Source organism: Hypomesus nipponensis, chromosome 1 (assembly GCF_054491055.1).
Source record: "Hypomesus nipponensis isolate SF chromosome 1, ASM5449105v1, whole genome shotgun sequence".
In the NCBI taxonomy this organism is placed as follows: Eukaryota; Metazoa; Chordata; class Actinopteri; order Osmeriformes; family Osmeridae; genus Hypomesus; species Hypomesus nipponensis.
Window position 1 is genome coordinate 18,302,261 of NC_140361.1, and position 15,156 is coordinate 18,317,416.

The 15,156-nt window shown below is 43.1% G+C and overlaps 2 protein-coding genes across 2 annotated transcripts; one reads left to right on the plus strand and one right to left on the minus strand.

Moving 5' to 3' along the window:
* The first annotated feature begins 7,843 nt into the window (after positions 1-7,843).
* On the plus strand, positions 7,844-11,737 carry LOC146302877 (uncharacterized). The gene is made up of 4 exons (XM_084698577.1): positions 7,844-7,949; positions 10,023-10,127; positions 10,364-11,182; positions 11,324-11,737. The coding sequence occupies exons 1-4, from the start codon at positions 7,844-7,846 to the stop codon at positions 11,539-11,541; spliced, it is 1,248 nt and encodes a 415-aa protein (XP_084554703.1). The 3' UTR covers positions 11,542-11,737.
* On the minus strand, positions 11,712-14,692 carry LOC146302878 (uncharacterized). Its single transcript, XM_084697373.1, has 6 exons — positions 14,433-14,692; positions 14,044-14,129; positions 13,540-13,662; positions 13,348-13,416; positions 12,899-12,995; positions 11,712-12,709 (listed from the first exon to the last, which is right to left on the minus strand). Exons 1-6 carry the CDS (start codon positions 14,596-14,598, stop codon positions 11,757-11,759), a joined length of 1,494 nt encoding a protein of 497 aa, XP_084553499.1. The 5' UTR covers positions 14,599-14,692; the 3' UTR covers positions 11,712-11,756.
* Positions 14,693-15,156: the final 464 nt, after the last annotated feature.

Below are 15,156 nucleotides of genomic sequence, written 5' to 3' on the forward strand. Positions count from 1 at the left end.
ACCATTTTCCGATAAAACAGGGTAGCGCCCAATCCAATCAGCAGAAAACCTATAATCATGGTTCCGAAAGAAAGATGTCTCCAACGTCCTCCACGGAGTGCGCAACTAGGCACACAACACGCCACTTCTCCCACGCGTCGGGGCAGTTAGGTTCCCCCGAACCCAAGCGAGAGAAAAATGCGACCGCCTTCGTCGAGAGCCAAAGAAGAAAAACAGGGTATATTACCCATATGAGTGATTAACTTAACTAATGAGGGTCTAACTCATTCTAACTCTAAAGAGTGGCATTAAAGTAAGCACACTGTTTACTGACATTGAGGTGGAAGAGGCAGGAAAACAGTGTGTAGAGGGGGAATTTGGCAACCGTCGTGGGAAATTGATTATGGGACAGCTAGGCAAGCAACCTAGGCAGAGTTACACCAGGTCAGTGGTGTAAGATGGCTGACTACTAAGCAGTTTATAAAACTCCACTCTCAAACTAGTTGTAGCCGGAAAAGCAGATTGGCAACCTTAGTGTGGGAAGGGAATGTGTATTCAGAAAGAAATGGAAAAAGGCTGGTGTCATCCAAAAAGTAAGTGGGATACTCAATCAGGTTAACAGGTCGGCCCTAAAAAGGAAGATGAGTGTGGTCGCTGATGATGAACTCATATTATCATAGTATTTGTTGTGAACCGAAGTTTGATGGATCCCCAGATTCAGGCCAGAATGAGCAGTGATAGAGTGGGGGAAAAGTCCAGTTGTGTGGATTAAGGAGGGTGTTCAACATCAAGGACATTAACCCAGGACATCTGAGGGGGAGTTAAGGGGGAGATGTGCTTCAGCCGTGGAAAAGTTAATCAACAATCTTACCCGCCAAAACACTATGCATGCAGGCTGGGGTATGGAGAAACGTGTGGATATGATGCTGTCATTGTATTTCACAGGTCGGGGGAATTAACCTCATTGAGGCTATAAAACATAGATGTTGGGGCTTGAGTCTTTGCCTTTTGAACCTGCCGTGTATGTATGCTGCATCTGTGTTGCTGAATAAACCACCAAGCCACTTTGACTTTTGAAAGATATTCTGTCTCAGTCTATATTTGAGAATCCTTTTGAGGCAAGACACCACCCTGGACAGTTAAAACTCTCATGGACCGGACTCCTTTGACCCCCCCCATGAAATTGATACTGGGGATGCCAAGCCAATTAAAATGCACCCTGAAGGATACCCCTCCACTTACACCTCCACTTACAGCAAGAGGTAACAAACAATTTAAAGCAAATGCTTGCCAGCGAGGTTATTCGGCCTTCCGGCAGTCCATGGGCAACCCGGTTGTGCTTGTTAAAAAGAAGGGGGGTGGGCTGTGTTTCTGTGTTGATTACAGAAACAGGGTATATGCAGGAATCCTGAAGTTAATTTCAATAACTTTTTAAGACTTTTTGAAGACCTTCTCAAAATATTTTAAGATCTCATCGCCACTTCAAAAACCTGAAACTTAATAAACAGTTGTCGTTTGCAAATAAATCTATAGAGCACAACCATACAACAGAACTCAGATAAGCTCGGAAAAAACAAAGCTCAAAATAATAAATTAAAGAATAAAAGGCAAGGTTTATAGAAATATTTGAATGTTTGAGTTCAGTAAGCGGTGATTCACCACAGTATTAAGACACCAGATAACCTCTGTTCGCATCGTTGATGTGCCACCCATAGCCACCCTGATGTCGGTAGACGATGGGGTGTACAAATACATTTCAATTTCATTTGAAGAGCTTTATTGGGTTAGCCTCTTATTATAGACGTTTTGTAAAAGGTTTTGCAGATGTTGCCCCCCCCCCCCCTTTGCACCAGCTAGCAGAACAGGGGAGGCGTTCTAGAGTGAGGACTGCCAAAGAGCTTTTGATAGTCTAAAAACTAGTCTAATTACCGCCCCTGTGTTGGCTTACCCAGACCCCAGTAAACCCTTCATGCTGGACACGGATGCAAGTGATGCAGGGATTGGGGCAGTGTTGTCTCAGGAAGATGGGGGACTGGAGAGAGTTATAGCATACGCTAGCAGGGCCTTTACAAAACTGGAACGCAAATATGCTACTACCAAAAAAGAGTTCTTGAGTATGGTGACCTTCACAAAATACTTGCTGCATTATTTGTTCGGCAAAGAGTTTGTGCTGCGAACTGACCATGATTCCCTGTGGTGGCTCCACAATTTTAAGGGTTTGGAGGGACAGTTGGCTCGCTGGGTGGAACAGTTGGCAAGTTTTCAGTATAAGATTCTTCATCATCCAGGCAAATTACAAAGTAATGCAGATGCCCTCTGTTGTCGGTGTGTGGTGAAACTCACTCCTCAAGTATGTAATAGGCCACCCGCATTCACAAATTGCTAGCTTTTCGTTGGCGTAGTTGGTAGTGGTGGCGCTTGGGAAGTCAGAGGTGGTGAGTTCGATTCCCGGTGGGAGCGGACAGTTGCCTGTATATCTCTGACGGAACTTGCAAGCCCACGTCTGTTACACCTCTACAGACTTCCACCTTTTCTTGAAAACGAGAAGCAGTCTGATCCAAATCCCCCTTAGAAGATGATAGGCAGACCTACTACCAAGGTGTATGCGGTTCAAGAGCTGCCACCTTCTAGGAAACCTAGTAAAGAGAAAGAGATGGATGAGCTCTCCCAGGCGCAGATGGCCAACATGGGGTTATGGAGAATAGTTGAATATAAAGGGCAGGTTGTTGATGGCCCGATGCTGGAAGATCCTGACCTGTAAACATATGCCCCTGTTTGGGATCATCTCCAGGAGCCAAGTGCAGCAGCTGGGTGTACGCTACGTCCGACGTAAAACTGAAAGTTACGACTAACTTAAAGTTACGACGAGTGCACCAGTTAGACTTAAGCCCTTTAGGTGCTGCACCTGGGTGTACATTTTACGCCGTAAATTGGAAAATCGGACTAATATCCATGATAATTATAATGTACAGTTTGATTGCACATGCAGCGCATCTTGTTTATAGGCAACATAGGGAAAGGGCATTAAGGCGAGAAAAAGTCGTCAAATCCACTGTTAATTTTATTGGTGATCAATTTCCAAGCTGATTGTTTCTGTTTGTTTGTGTTAATATTATTAGGCCTACTTTCCCCCGTGAGCACGCTTCTATTCTGAGTAAACAACTCTAGAACTTTTCTAATTTCTCTATCAGTTAAATGTATTTTCCTTTTCTTTCTTAAAAAAAAATAATCCATGACTTGTTTTGAAGGGAGATAGGTTAGCTAAGGGCGCTTTGGATAGGCTCTTAAATGTGTTGCTTGGCAACAATCAACGCTTTCGCATTTTCACAAGGACGCGCATCTTAAAACCAGGCATAGCTACGCCCGTTTTCTGTCAAGCTTGGTGCACTCGGTGTAAATTCAAATCACAAATTCGGACGTAGCTTAGACCGACGTAGGAGTTAAGACCAACTTTTCTACGCCCAGCTGGTGCACTCGGCTCCAGGTGCAGGGATCTAGGGTACAGGTGCCTCAGTCAGGTACATTTACATTTATTCATTTAGCAGACGCTTTTATCCAAAGCGACTTCCAAGAGAGAGCTTTACAAAAGAGCATAGGTCACCGATCATAACAACAAGATTGTCCCAAACATTGCAAGTAGCCAAAACATGAAGCATACATTGTGAAAAAGCTAAACAAGTGCCAAAAGGGAAGACCCACAAGAGCATGCAGTTATACAAGTTACAAATTAAAACAACATGAACCACAAAAGTGCAGGACTGTACCTGTAGAAGAACAATCAACAGTAAAATATTTCACAGCGAGTACAAGACTTAGCTTCGTTATATCTAACCTAAAAGAGCAATGAGTCACTTAATAAGAGTCATTGTGATCCTGGAGGAAACTAACTAACAAGTCCAGCCAAGCATTCTTAAGTGCTGTTGTACTCCCGGAACAAGTGCGTCTTGAGCCTTTTCTTGAAGGTGGGGAGACAGTCAGTGTCCCTGATGGAGGTGGGGAGCTGGTTCCACCATTGGGGGCCAGGCAGGAGAAGAGCTTGTGTTGGGACCGGGCAGTCTTGAGCGGTGGGACCACCAGGCGGTTGTCTGAAGAAGCACACACACATATATATTATGAGTGCTATATAACTGACTTTTATTGTGTTCATTGTTGTGTGGTTTGAGTTGTAAATTATCATGTGATGCCTTCCTGCTGCATACAAATTGCCCTTCTGGAGCAAAGAATAAACTGATCTGAAATGACTTCTCATCCATTATGGGCTAAATATGCATTTCCATACGATTTTCATACGACTATGCGCCAGGGAGACCGCATAGGCTTAGGCGGCAGCCATGTTTTGGTCGCGTCATGTTCATAAGTTCACCATTTTACAGTTCGGTCAACACCAAAAATGTGTTTGTTACCAAACCTCGAGGAGGGAAGCCTTTAGGAGATGTAGGAATTGTGCTTGTAGCCAGATGCTCCGATTATTTTTGTGATTTGTGGAAAACTTGCAAGTGGAGTGAGACTGCGTCCCGAGGGTACATTGTTTTGACTTAGCCTCAATGACAGACTCGGCTCACTCATTCACTGGCAGTGTGTAAATGATATCGTAATTCACTAAATTCTAGTCCTAAAACGTCAGGGAGGACTGCTTTTTGTGTCTACTGAAGATAGCCAGTATATTTGTCATTTTCCTGAGAAAGAGACCTACGTTAGCCAGGCTAATTTCACTCGGTCAGCCTATTATAGGTTTCTGACAGTCATAATAATTGTTTACAGGCAAAGGTCGAGCTGGTCTTTGGTCAGATGTGTATATTGACCAGTTTAGAGCTAAATACTCTTGCCAGAGCCTGGAATCGAGCCAAATGTTTGGAGTGACTGCATGGCCGGGCCCCCTCAGTTCAACACATTTGGATTCAAGTTCAAGTGATGCCACTGCATTTCACAGTCAAAACTGTAGTTTATGTCAAGTGTAGATGTAAAAAGCTTCATTTTTTACAACTGACATGGATCCTTTCTTCACTTTTACAGGTCTGAAGGGTCATGCAGAGGCCTGCTCAACAGAGTTCAACAGAGGATGCTGAGAGAAAAACGGATCCCTTGCTGGACTACCCTCCTCTAGCTGGACAGAATCAGAATCAGGACAGCTTCTCTTCAGCCTTGACCCCCGGACAGCTTCATTTAGCTGGCCTGCCCTGACTGACTCCCTGCAGGCCCTGCTTGCCCCTGCCTGCAGGCCCTGCTTGCCCCTCCAGAGACACGCAGTCACCCCACAGACACAGTAGCTCTGCAGACTGCTTTTTTGAGGACATTGATGAAAAAGGACAAACCAGCATTTTTTACTTTGATGAAAGTCTAAATGTTTAATCCTTTCCATGTCACAGCATGCCAAGCTGCTGACTTTTAGTGTCTTAAGTAATGAAACCAGTTCAAGTGATAGACTTTTGAGTTGAATCCAATGATTAGTCATCTTAATAAAAACCACTCGAGAAGTACTGCTTCTTGGATGATTTGTGCTCCACATCAGTACTTCTCACACATTTGCCTTTGTTTCCATGGGATTCATGGAATTGCTAGTTTCTGCTCCACCATTGTGTAATAAAAATATAATTTAGGACAGCAATTACATTTTTGTGTTTTCCTTTCACATCACACACATTTAGTCAATGTTCTTAAACTCAACCGATTGTTGTCATTTTACCATACTGTTCATATTGAACAGACATCAGTGTTTGGGAAGATTACTGTATATTTCCACTTTTGATTTGTATTTCCATCGTACATTTGGTCTTTAATTTCAATTGGAATTGTTATTAAAAGGTCTTAAAAAGTCTTAAATTTAACTTGTTTACACCTGTAGACACCCTGTGAAGCCCCCACCCCCCACTCCACAGTTGGTGACAGAGAGGTGCAGACATTAAGTTAAACATAGTTATGCCTTAAGAGTAAAAAATAGAGACTAAATGTGGATGTAAATGGATGTTGACACTCAGTTCTCTGAGTTGGTGCATGTCAGTTTAGGCAAAGGTTGTCTTTTAAACCTTTAAATAATTCAGATTTGATTGGAACTCTCTCTTTTATACATTTATAGTTGGTTTTGACATTTCACAGCCATTTAATTCATTAAGCAAGTTGTTTAACTCAAACAACCATAACACAGTACATATGGTATTCAAAGCTGCAGTCAGATTTTGAGAAATTGTTAGCTTGGATGTTATCTTGCCATATACATGGGGTCTTGATGATGATGCGCACGCAGCTTCAAGGCAGAAAGACGCGTTCCATTTCAGGAGACTCCGAGACCTTAGCGCGTCACTAGCATCTTGTCATATCACGCAGTCGGAGCACAGCTAGATCATCAGCGTCAGCGTTCTTGGGTACCCAGCATGCAGTGTGGCATGTCAAAAAATGCCAAAACTTGTGGAAAATAGTTTGGTTACAACAGCTATGCAAGGGTTTTCAGTTGTTGCGTTCGTTCAGATAGATGTTTTTAAATATTTTTGTTTGTTAGTTAAAATAATCTTGTTGGTCACTCTGAGAGTGCATGTTGTATGGTTTAATGGGAAGTGAGAGTCGGCTATTGTACATCAATGTCCGCAAGGAGTTGATCATGGGCTGTGCCATAAACCTTTTGCCAATGAGGCTATTCTTGATCGTAAGTTGACTGTGGTTCTGAAAAGTGGTCTTCAAGCCATCTTTGAGAAATTCTGGAAACAGTGTTGTGAGCAATGTGTTTTGACTGTGAGAGGTAATTTTTGGTCGTTGTAATGTGGTTTGCACGGTTAAGATTAGCAATACTTAGTTTATAATAAAGTATAGTAGTTCTTGGGGCACCACCTCTGATTTGTGGAAGGGACAGAGGAAACCTTGTTTAATAAAATAGCACTTAAGTAGTGAATTCTATGAAAGTAGAGCCTATCATATAACGTGAGAGATGAGCAAGTATTATACACAATGATTTATTTAAGAGAATGTAATTATAGTGAACACATACCAGGTAAGTTATGGGTTAGTTGGGCTAAAGCAGTACAGTAGGCCTAGATTCTAATGCGAGCGCACTACACAATGGTTGCGTAGAGCGCGTGAAGGGGGAGGGGGAGAAATTGAGGAAGAGGTAGAGAGGAAGAGGCTTCTATAGTAACAATGGACGATCAATGGAAACTGACCTAACGATGATTACATTAAATCATTTGTAAAATACAATCAAACATCAACAATTCAAACACAACATGCCAATATGTCACAAGTAAGAAATATTGCAAATCGCAGTTACTTTTGTCGGTTTGAAGAACGGAGTCAATGGTTCGTTATGTCCAACGAATATAAAACGGAATCTCTCGTCAAAGTTTCGGGCGCAAAGTGAATGTGCAGGTTATGAGGAAATAGACTAGAGTGTGCACCTCCAGTTGATCCTACGAACGAGCTGGGGTGATTGTACGTTTGGGGGTCAAATACCCCAAAGAACCAGGGGGGTCATCCCTGTGAAGGTGACTTCTCTCATTGGTCAGTTACTTCCACCTGGGCGTTGTCCTGGGACCTACCCAGAGGTGTGAGGTGGCTGATAGTTTTGAGTTCCATTGTCTCAAATGTCCCTGGAATGCTCAAACTTCAGAATATAACAATACAACGTTCATAACTGGTTTTGTTAGTATGATACAATTATTTTGATACCAAGATTGACTGATTTAACTATACCTGAAGGGAAGTTATAATCAAACATCAATTAACAACGTTCTAGGTAAATGAGACAAAAACATTATAACACATTGACTACTGTCCTTGAATTAGTGTCCATGAGCCATGTAGTCCTTCAGAAAATGTTTGTAAGTCCACACAAGAAAGTTCCTTCAAGTAATTCCCTTTGTTCTGACAATGTGAGACCATGGTCTCTGTTCCTGACCCTATGCTGGTTCAGGAATTTGAAGTTCCTACTCTGGGAGATAAGGACAAAGGGGGACAGACCCTTTCCTCGTCGGGGGTAGGGGAAGGTGTGGATGGTACCATGCTTTGTCTGTGGACTCTCTGCTACAGTCGTCATCTAAACCTCATGCGTCTGCTCCAGCATTTCTGCTTTGACGTGACTTGCGCTGGGATGGAGGTAAACGGCATGGATTGGGATAGTGTGCGGGCAGGTGTATTTTTATATAGGGTGAAATGGAATGAGAAATGTAATACAAAATGTCTGAAAGGGGTGTATTTATGTAAATGTCCACATTGCCTCAATATCTTTGTGTCAATAAATCAAGTATCATTTTGACTGATGGTTTTCAAACCTTATTGGGTTCAAGATGACATCACTCTGAAGTACCATAAAAAAATTCACCTTGGTATGTCTATATATGATTGAATTCAATTGAATTGCTCCACAGCGCGCGCTCCAAATTGTCACAGGCTCATCCAGCTCCTTGACACTAGGGCGACCACCTGTCACGCTTTGCGTTGTGTTGCACAGCATTTTCACCCCTTGTTCCGCAGCTGAATCTAACAACTCTTACCATAGAAGAAACAGCGTACTTTTTTATACAGTAACTGAACATGACAATATTCAACACTGAGAATAGGTCAATGTACTGGGACAGTGACCTGCAAAGTATAAGGTTTCAGGTTTGAATCAAGCCGCACTCTTTTAGCCTGTCTTAAATTTGAAAATCTGTTGAGTTAAACAGGATGACATCATTATGAAATAGCATGCGCAATTTCACTTAATTCCACTTTGAAATGTGAACCGCTTCTTAACCTTTGTCCCAAAGCTGACCGAAGCTAATTGTCTGCCCTTTCTACTTATACATTCTCAACAGTTGGTGTGTAGCAGAGAGGCTTGTGGCCCATGTGCGCCCATAGGTGGCGCTATAAAACACGCCCAAAGTCTACGTGACTTCCCCAGCGCCCCATTACTCCAAAATGCCTGAAAATTTGTATACATGCCTTATTTCTCATGGGGAAAAAAGGACCCATTATTGTCAGACTTATAAATTTTCTTTTACTGTCCAAATTTGGTACAACCTTCAGAACCCTTCTCCTCATGAACCATAGATCCAATCAACTTGAAATTTGTTCTAGATGTATAGAATACATGTTTTTATAAAGGGTCAAATTGAATAAGAAATGCAATACAAAATGGCTGAAAGGGGTGTATTTATGTAAATGTCCACATTGCCTCAATATCTTTGTGTCAATAAATCTAATATAATTTTGACTCATGGTTTTTCAAACCTAATAGGGTTCAAGATGACATCACTCTCAAGTACCATAAAAAAATTCACCTTGGTATGTCTATATATGATTGAATTCAATTGAATTGCTCCACAGCGCGCTCCAAATTGTCACAGGCTCATCCAGCTCCTTGACACTAGGGCGACCACCTGTCACGCTTTGCGTTGTGTTGCACAGCATTTTCACCCCTTGTTCCGCACGTTGCATACTGAAAATGCTGTGCGATACAGCGCAAAGAGGGACAGGTGGTCATACTACTTGACACACGCGTGAGCTTGGTGAGACGCACACACATTCTTTCTGGAAATGGTGTGCTGACCAAGCCCCCACCCTTGGTCTTTAGCTCCTGTTTCATTTCGCTTCCAATATGGGATTATCACGCTTCCGGGTTTCATGGGCGGGATTTGTCAACTTTGTGCATGTCCACTTCCGGCGCAGTTAAACAATGGCTGAAACGAAGGCTAGATGTCACTGCTCTGTTCCACTTTGTAAATCGAACAAACAACGCCAACCCTACTTAAGTTTCCATGGATTCCCGACTGAATTGAGTCTAAGGAAGAAATGGATTAAAGCGGTTCGCCGGGATGAGGGGCCAAACTTTAAAATAAAACAAGGTAGCACGTTTGTTTGTAGCCGGCACTTTAGTGAATCAGACTACACTAACGCTACAGGTAGTGCTAGCAGGCTAGCGTTAGCTGACGTGGCTAACTTTACCAACCGAGGTCGCATCAAGCGTCTGCAAATCGGTTCTGTGCCCTCCCGTTTCCAGTGGAACAACTGGGGACTGCCAAGAAGGGAGTCTGCTTATAAAAGAGCATCAACTCGCTTAGGCCATGACGTTTGTCCAGCCCTTCCTCTGGAGCAGCCCCTACCATGTGAGGAAGAGGCGATGGAGGAGGTCGCAGCTTCGGTGGTGATGACAGAACATGATTACGGTTCTGCTCTTAAACCAGGTATGTCAGTGTTTGCCGGTGTTCTGAAATGTTGGACTACCTCCTCATGATGACCTACCAGCTTCATCACAAGTACAAACATTGCATTTTATATCTTACTTGATTAAACGTAAAGGTGAATATTGAGCTATAAAAAGCTATTTCATGTAGCTTTAGAGGTCCAAAAAACTTCCAATATGCAAGTCACAGACAAAATCTGGGTCAGATGTTTTAATTTTTTCTCTCCTCTCATACAGGTGCACTGGATGCTGCTGCTGCACACATACAGCAACTGGAAGACAAAATCAAGGAGCTGACAACAGAGCTGTCACAGCAGAAAGTGGGTGAAGTGCATTTTCACCGATTTTGTGTCTCAGACAAGGACATCCTTTATTACACAAGATTCACGTCAAGATATGTTTTTTGTCACTTCTGGGAGGCAATTCAACCATCTGCCTCCATGGTGGTTTATTGGTCGAAAGCTCAGAAAAAGGGACAAACATTTGAACCCATTTCTCCCAGTCCAACGCGTAGGCTGCAACTGGTTGATGAGTTTTTTCTTTTCTGCTGCAGAGTTGCTGCAGGCCTGCAAGAGAAGGTGCTGGCTGACATGTTTCAGGTCAGTGTGTCCACTGTCTCCCGTGTTGTTATAACGTGGGCCAACTACCTTTACCTGCTCCTTGGCTCCCTTCCCATCTGGATGAGTAAACAGCAAGTCAAGAACACCATGCCAAGCAAATTTGTGCAGTACAGTCCAGATGTTCGTGTAATCATCGACTGCACCGAGGTGCGATGCCAGAATCCATCATCCCTCACTCTCCAGTCTGAGGTTTTCTCATCGTACAAAAACACGACAACCTTGAAGGGATTAATTGGGATTGCCCCATGTAGTGCTGTGACTTTTGTGTCAAGTCTCTTCACCGGCTCCATCTCTGACCGAGAGCTGACTGAACAAAGTGGACTGCTGGACTTACTGGAGCCAGGAGATGGCTGCATGGCAGACAAGGGTTTCACCATCGAGAAGCTGCTAGCTGACCGTGGGGCAATGCTGATTATACCACCCTTCAAGATGACAGGTAGGCATGAAAGGAATGAACATTTCAAATTAAAACTGTGACCAAAATGATAATCATTAAGGTGTGCAGACAAATGTTTAAAAAAGTACTGAGGCACTCACTGAAATAATAGAAATGAACTTATTTCATCTCTAACCACAGCGCAGTTCACCAAAGAGGATGCTCTAAAAACACAAGCAATCGCCCGACTTCGAATCCTCGTGGAAAGAGCAATACGCAGAGTCAAGGAATATCGCATCTGGGAACACACTCTCCCTCTAACCTTGTCTGGGACAGTCAACCAGCTGTGGACCGTCTGCTGTGTGATGACCAACTTCCAGGGACCACTTGATTTAAAAGGCTACATCCCTGTTGAATAGTGTTTCCCCCGATCACATGCATTCAACTGTATACTGAATACATTGTATATATTGAATGAGATGTATATAATGAATGAGAAGTCATTCATCTATAATCAATTGTAAAGGTCAGTCCATCCTGAAAGTATTCAAATAATGTAAATATGTAAATAATGTACTCAGAAAAAGGGAATTAATAAAATCTTTTATTCATTCATTTCCTTTATTCATTCAGTTCATTTCACTTTCTGCTGAAGATACACATTCATATATGTACCAAAGAAGTACAGGTCCACCTTCTTTTTCATCTCTTTTATCATTTCATCATCCCTCCAGACCCTTTCGACTGTTAAGTCTCCCTCAGTATCTGTTATAAAATCGCACCAACTCAATCCAGTTACTGCCAGTTGGCCTTGAACCTGCCAGTGGTATTTATGATTCTGCTTCAGTTTTGCCTGACCATTCACAATTTTTACATGTCCTGCCTCAGAAATGCTGGAGATGTCTGGGCACTTAACTTCAGCAAGCCCAAAACACGGAATGGCACTAGGGTCATATACCCTCGCATCGGGGCTAGCCCCGATGTGAGGAGCATCGGGATGGATAACAAATCCACAGCGTGAGACATTTACATTGAAATGTTTTGAATATTGTTCCAGCACCTGTGGCTCGCGTTCAAGGCCCCTTTTCATGGCGGGAGTCTGGTGTACTCCCTTAAGTATCCGCCCTGCCAGGGTCTGACCAGAAGACGGCCCTTTCACATGGCTAACCTCATAGAACCTACTAGCTGTCACTCTAGGCTTGCGTAAAGCTTGCCATAATGGGCACTCAGACTGCTCACGTGTCTGCTCCTCTCTCTCAGCTGCCATCTCGTGTGTCACAGTTAAGCTGTCCAAATGGAGAAACTGTTGGGAGTTTGGGTCAACGTTTGGAAAAGTAGTGGGAAATGTTGACCCCTCTAAAGGCAGTTTAGGGAATGTTGGTGCACCTGGGTGTTGGACATAATTTCCGCGTTTGACCACAGGAGGACACTGGTAGGACAGGGGTGAACCTCGCGGCACAGGTCCGAACCTGGAGTCGACCATGGAGAGTTGAGACAAGCCATGCAGCACTGAGGATATTAGTGGTTGCGGCCTGAGGTTTTTCAGTCCTTCCCCAAGAGACAAGACTTGCGGGTCTGGGAGGGATCCTGAAATGTAAAATTAAAAACAGTAAGTGTTAAATTATCCACACATCTCTTGTCTTTCTGGAGAATTGCTCACTGCTGTTACACTACTGTGTGTTATATTTGCTACATAATTATGTGTATAAAAGTGGCAAGATACAATTATGTATTATACGGCAGCCAACAGTATGATATTAGTTACAGTAACATTACCTGTGTATGCTTGATAGAGTGTTGATTTGCATACACTCCTGGCAGATGGCTTTGGTCTCCTAACAACCAAGTCCTGAACCGGCTCTGCATGGATCCCCTGGGAATGATATTAACAAGTAGCCATGATTGTAATAGTATCTTGCTTGTAATGGTGTAAACACTATGCTCGCGGTAGCCACACAGAGTGGCACCGCTTCCAATTCACTCCCATGTTAACCAATGTAGCCAGACGTACAGCTGCGCTGCACCGCTTTGAATAGACTTCCAGTCTATTTTTCAGCTGCCCCGTGTGCCACGCTTCGCTCCGCGAACAGTGTGTCCCAGGCGTAACGTTTGGGATACACTGCTCGTGGAGTTAAGGGTGGCACTTGGGGAAGCTCACGCCACGGCTGAAAAATAGACTGGAATTCTATTCAATGCGGTGCAGCTCCGCGCGGCTACAATGTTACCTTTGTCCTTGGTCGATGCCATGTTTGCAGAGAGCTTGTGCAGGCCACAGGTGGTGGTACAGCTCTCACCTGCAGAACAAGAGATAGAAAAGCAAACCGGGATGTGCTTGTTAACAATCAAAGGTAGACCTCTAGAACCAGTGTCACTCCAATCAACCTGCCCATGTTAACATCCCAGACCACAGCCCTCACCTGCAACATGCTGTAATGGGCACTCTGGAACAACAAGGCCACTAGATGGTTGCACAGAACCTTGCCTGCTGTACAGCTGCATGAGGTTTCTTGAAGTTCGGCTGCATCAGCTTGGAAAACAATCTACATTAAAGACAACACTAATAATCAACTAATAATGTTAGTTGCTAAAGTTAAACTAAAATGAAAATCTTGTTGCAAATGATACAGAAATGTAAGAAAGAGCATTACAATTAACCAAAAATCCTAGGAAATCTGCAACCGCAGTCTAGGAAATCTGCAACCGCAGTAGAGTAGTTAACCCCTTACACCATTAACTTGCTGTATTCAACAAAAAGGATATTAAAGAATTTAAATGCAAAGTTACATTATCATGATATATATTGATATTTGCATACCGTACGTATGTCACAAATCACATGGCTGTTGACTGACTTGATGTAAACAGGCAACAGTGGAAGGGGTTACATTTCTTGCCATTATGCCTTAGCTTCTTAAAATAACCTTCAAATAATGGGGCTGTTCTCGCTTCTTCATCGACCTGTAACACCTAGACCTGACAGCCACCGCCCTGTCAATGATGTTGGACACTGGTGGACAAAATAATTAATGCATATACTGTGGATTTTTCATTCTAGCAAAAGGGACACTCCTATGCTGACGTTAGCTAGCTGACACTGACAGAGGCTAACGTTCTTCCTATCAGAATACAAATTAAAAGGGTGAATTGACTCAGCCTCATTTAAAGGTGAATAATCTTACTTTACTTGGATTTAACGTAGGTTAAACACATTATAACCATACGAACATCTGAGCTGACGCCAAACTGACGTTAGCATAAGCTAACCTACCTAGCTAATGTTATGTTAGCTAGCTAGCTAGTAGCCACTCACCTTCGTAGTAGTAGATGAAGTTCTCGAAAAAGAAACTGTATCCCTTGTCCACTTTGGAGCGGGCTGTGATGGAGTGTTGTTCAGTTAGTCGATGTACGTCAGAAAAAGTTATTTTGGGTAAATTTACCAGGGATGCAGTATAAGTTAACTTATAATCGTCCATCATAGGTTCGCCAGAGTGATGAGTGATCCACCGGAAGTGGCAGTGCACAAAGATCACTGAATGCGGAAGTACTACGTATCAGCGTGATAATGGCCTATCGCAGCTCGCCGTTACGAATATAAATTCTTTTTCGGCGGCCATTGTTGTTTTCAACTGGAATTGCATGATAGCCGGTTTGGAGGCAGCCACGTTCGGTAAGTCCTATTTCTACATATTTTAACCTAGAATCAATGATTGGGTTCGTGAAAGTACACTACTCTTGAATTATGGTGAAGGTTTGAGCACTTTGAGACCTTTAGATCGTGAGTTTGAAGTGATGGAAAACCGAAAAGTAGCTAGCTTTTTCCCTCTGTGTAATTACTGAATCATGTAGCATCTCGGCGAATTCATCAAAAAGGTAGAGGAGGGCAGCTTTTAGGAGAACAAGCGATTCCCCACAGACCTGTCGGCTCAGAATTTTGATTTGGCTCGTGAAAGTCTTTGTAATAAGCCTATGCGCCAGGGAGACCGCATACGCTTAGGCGGCATCCATGTTTTGGTCGCGTCATGTTCATAAGTTCA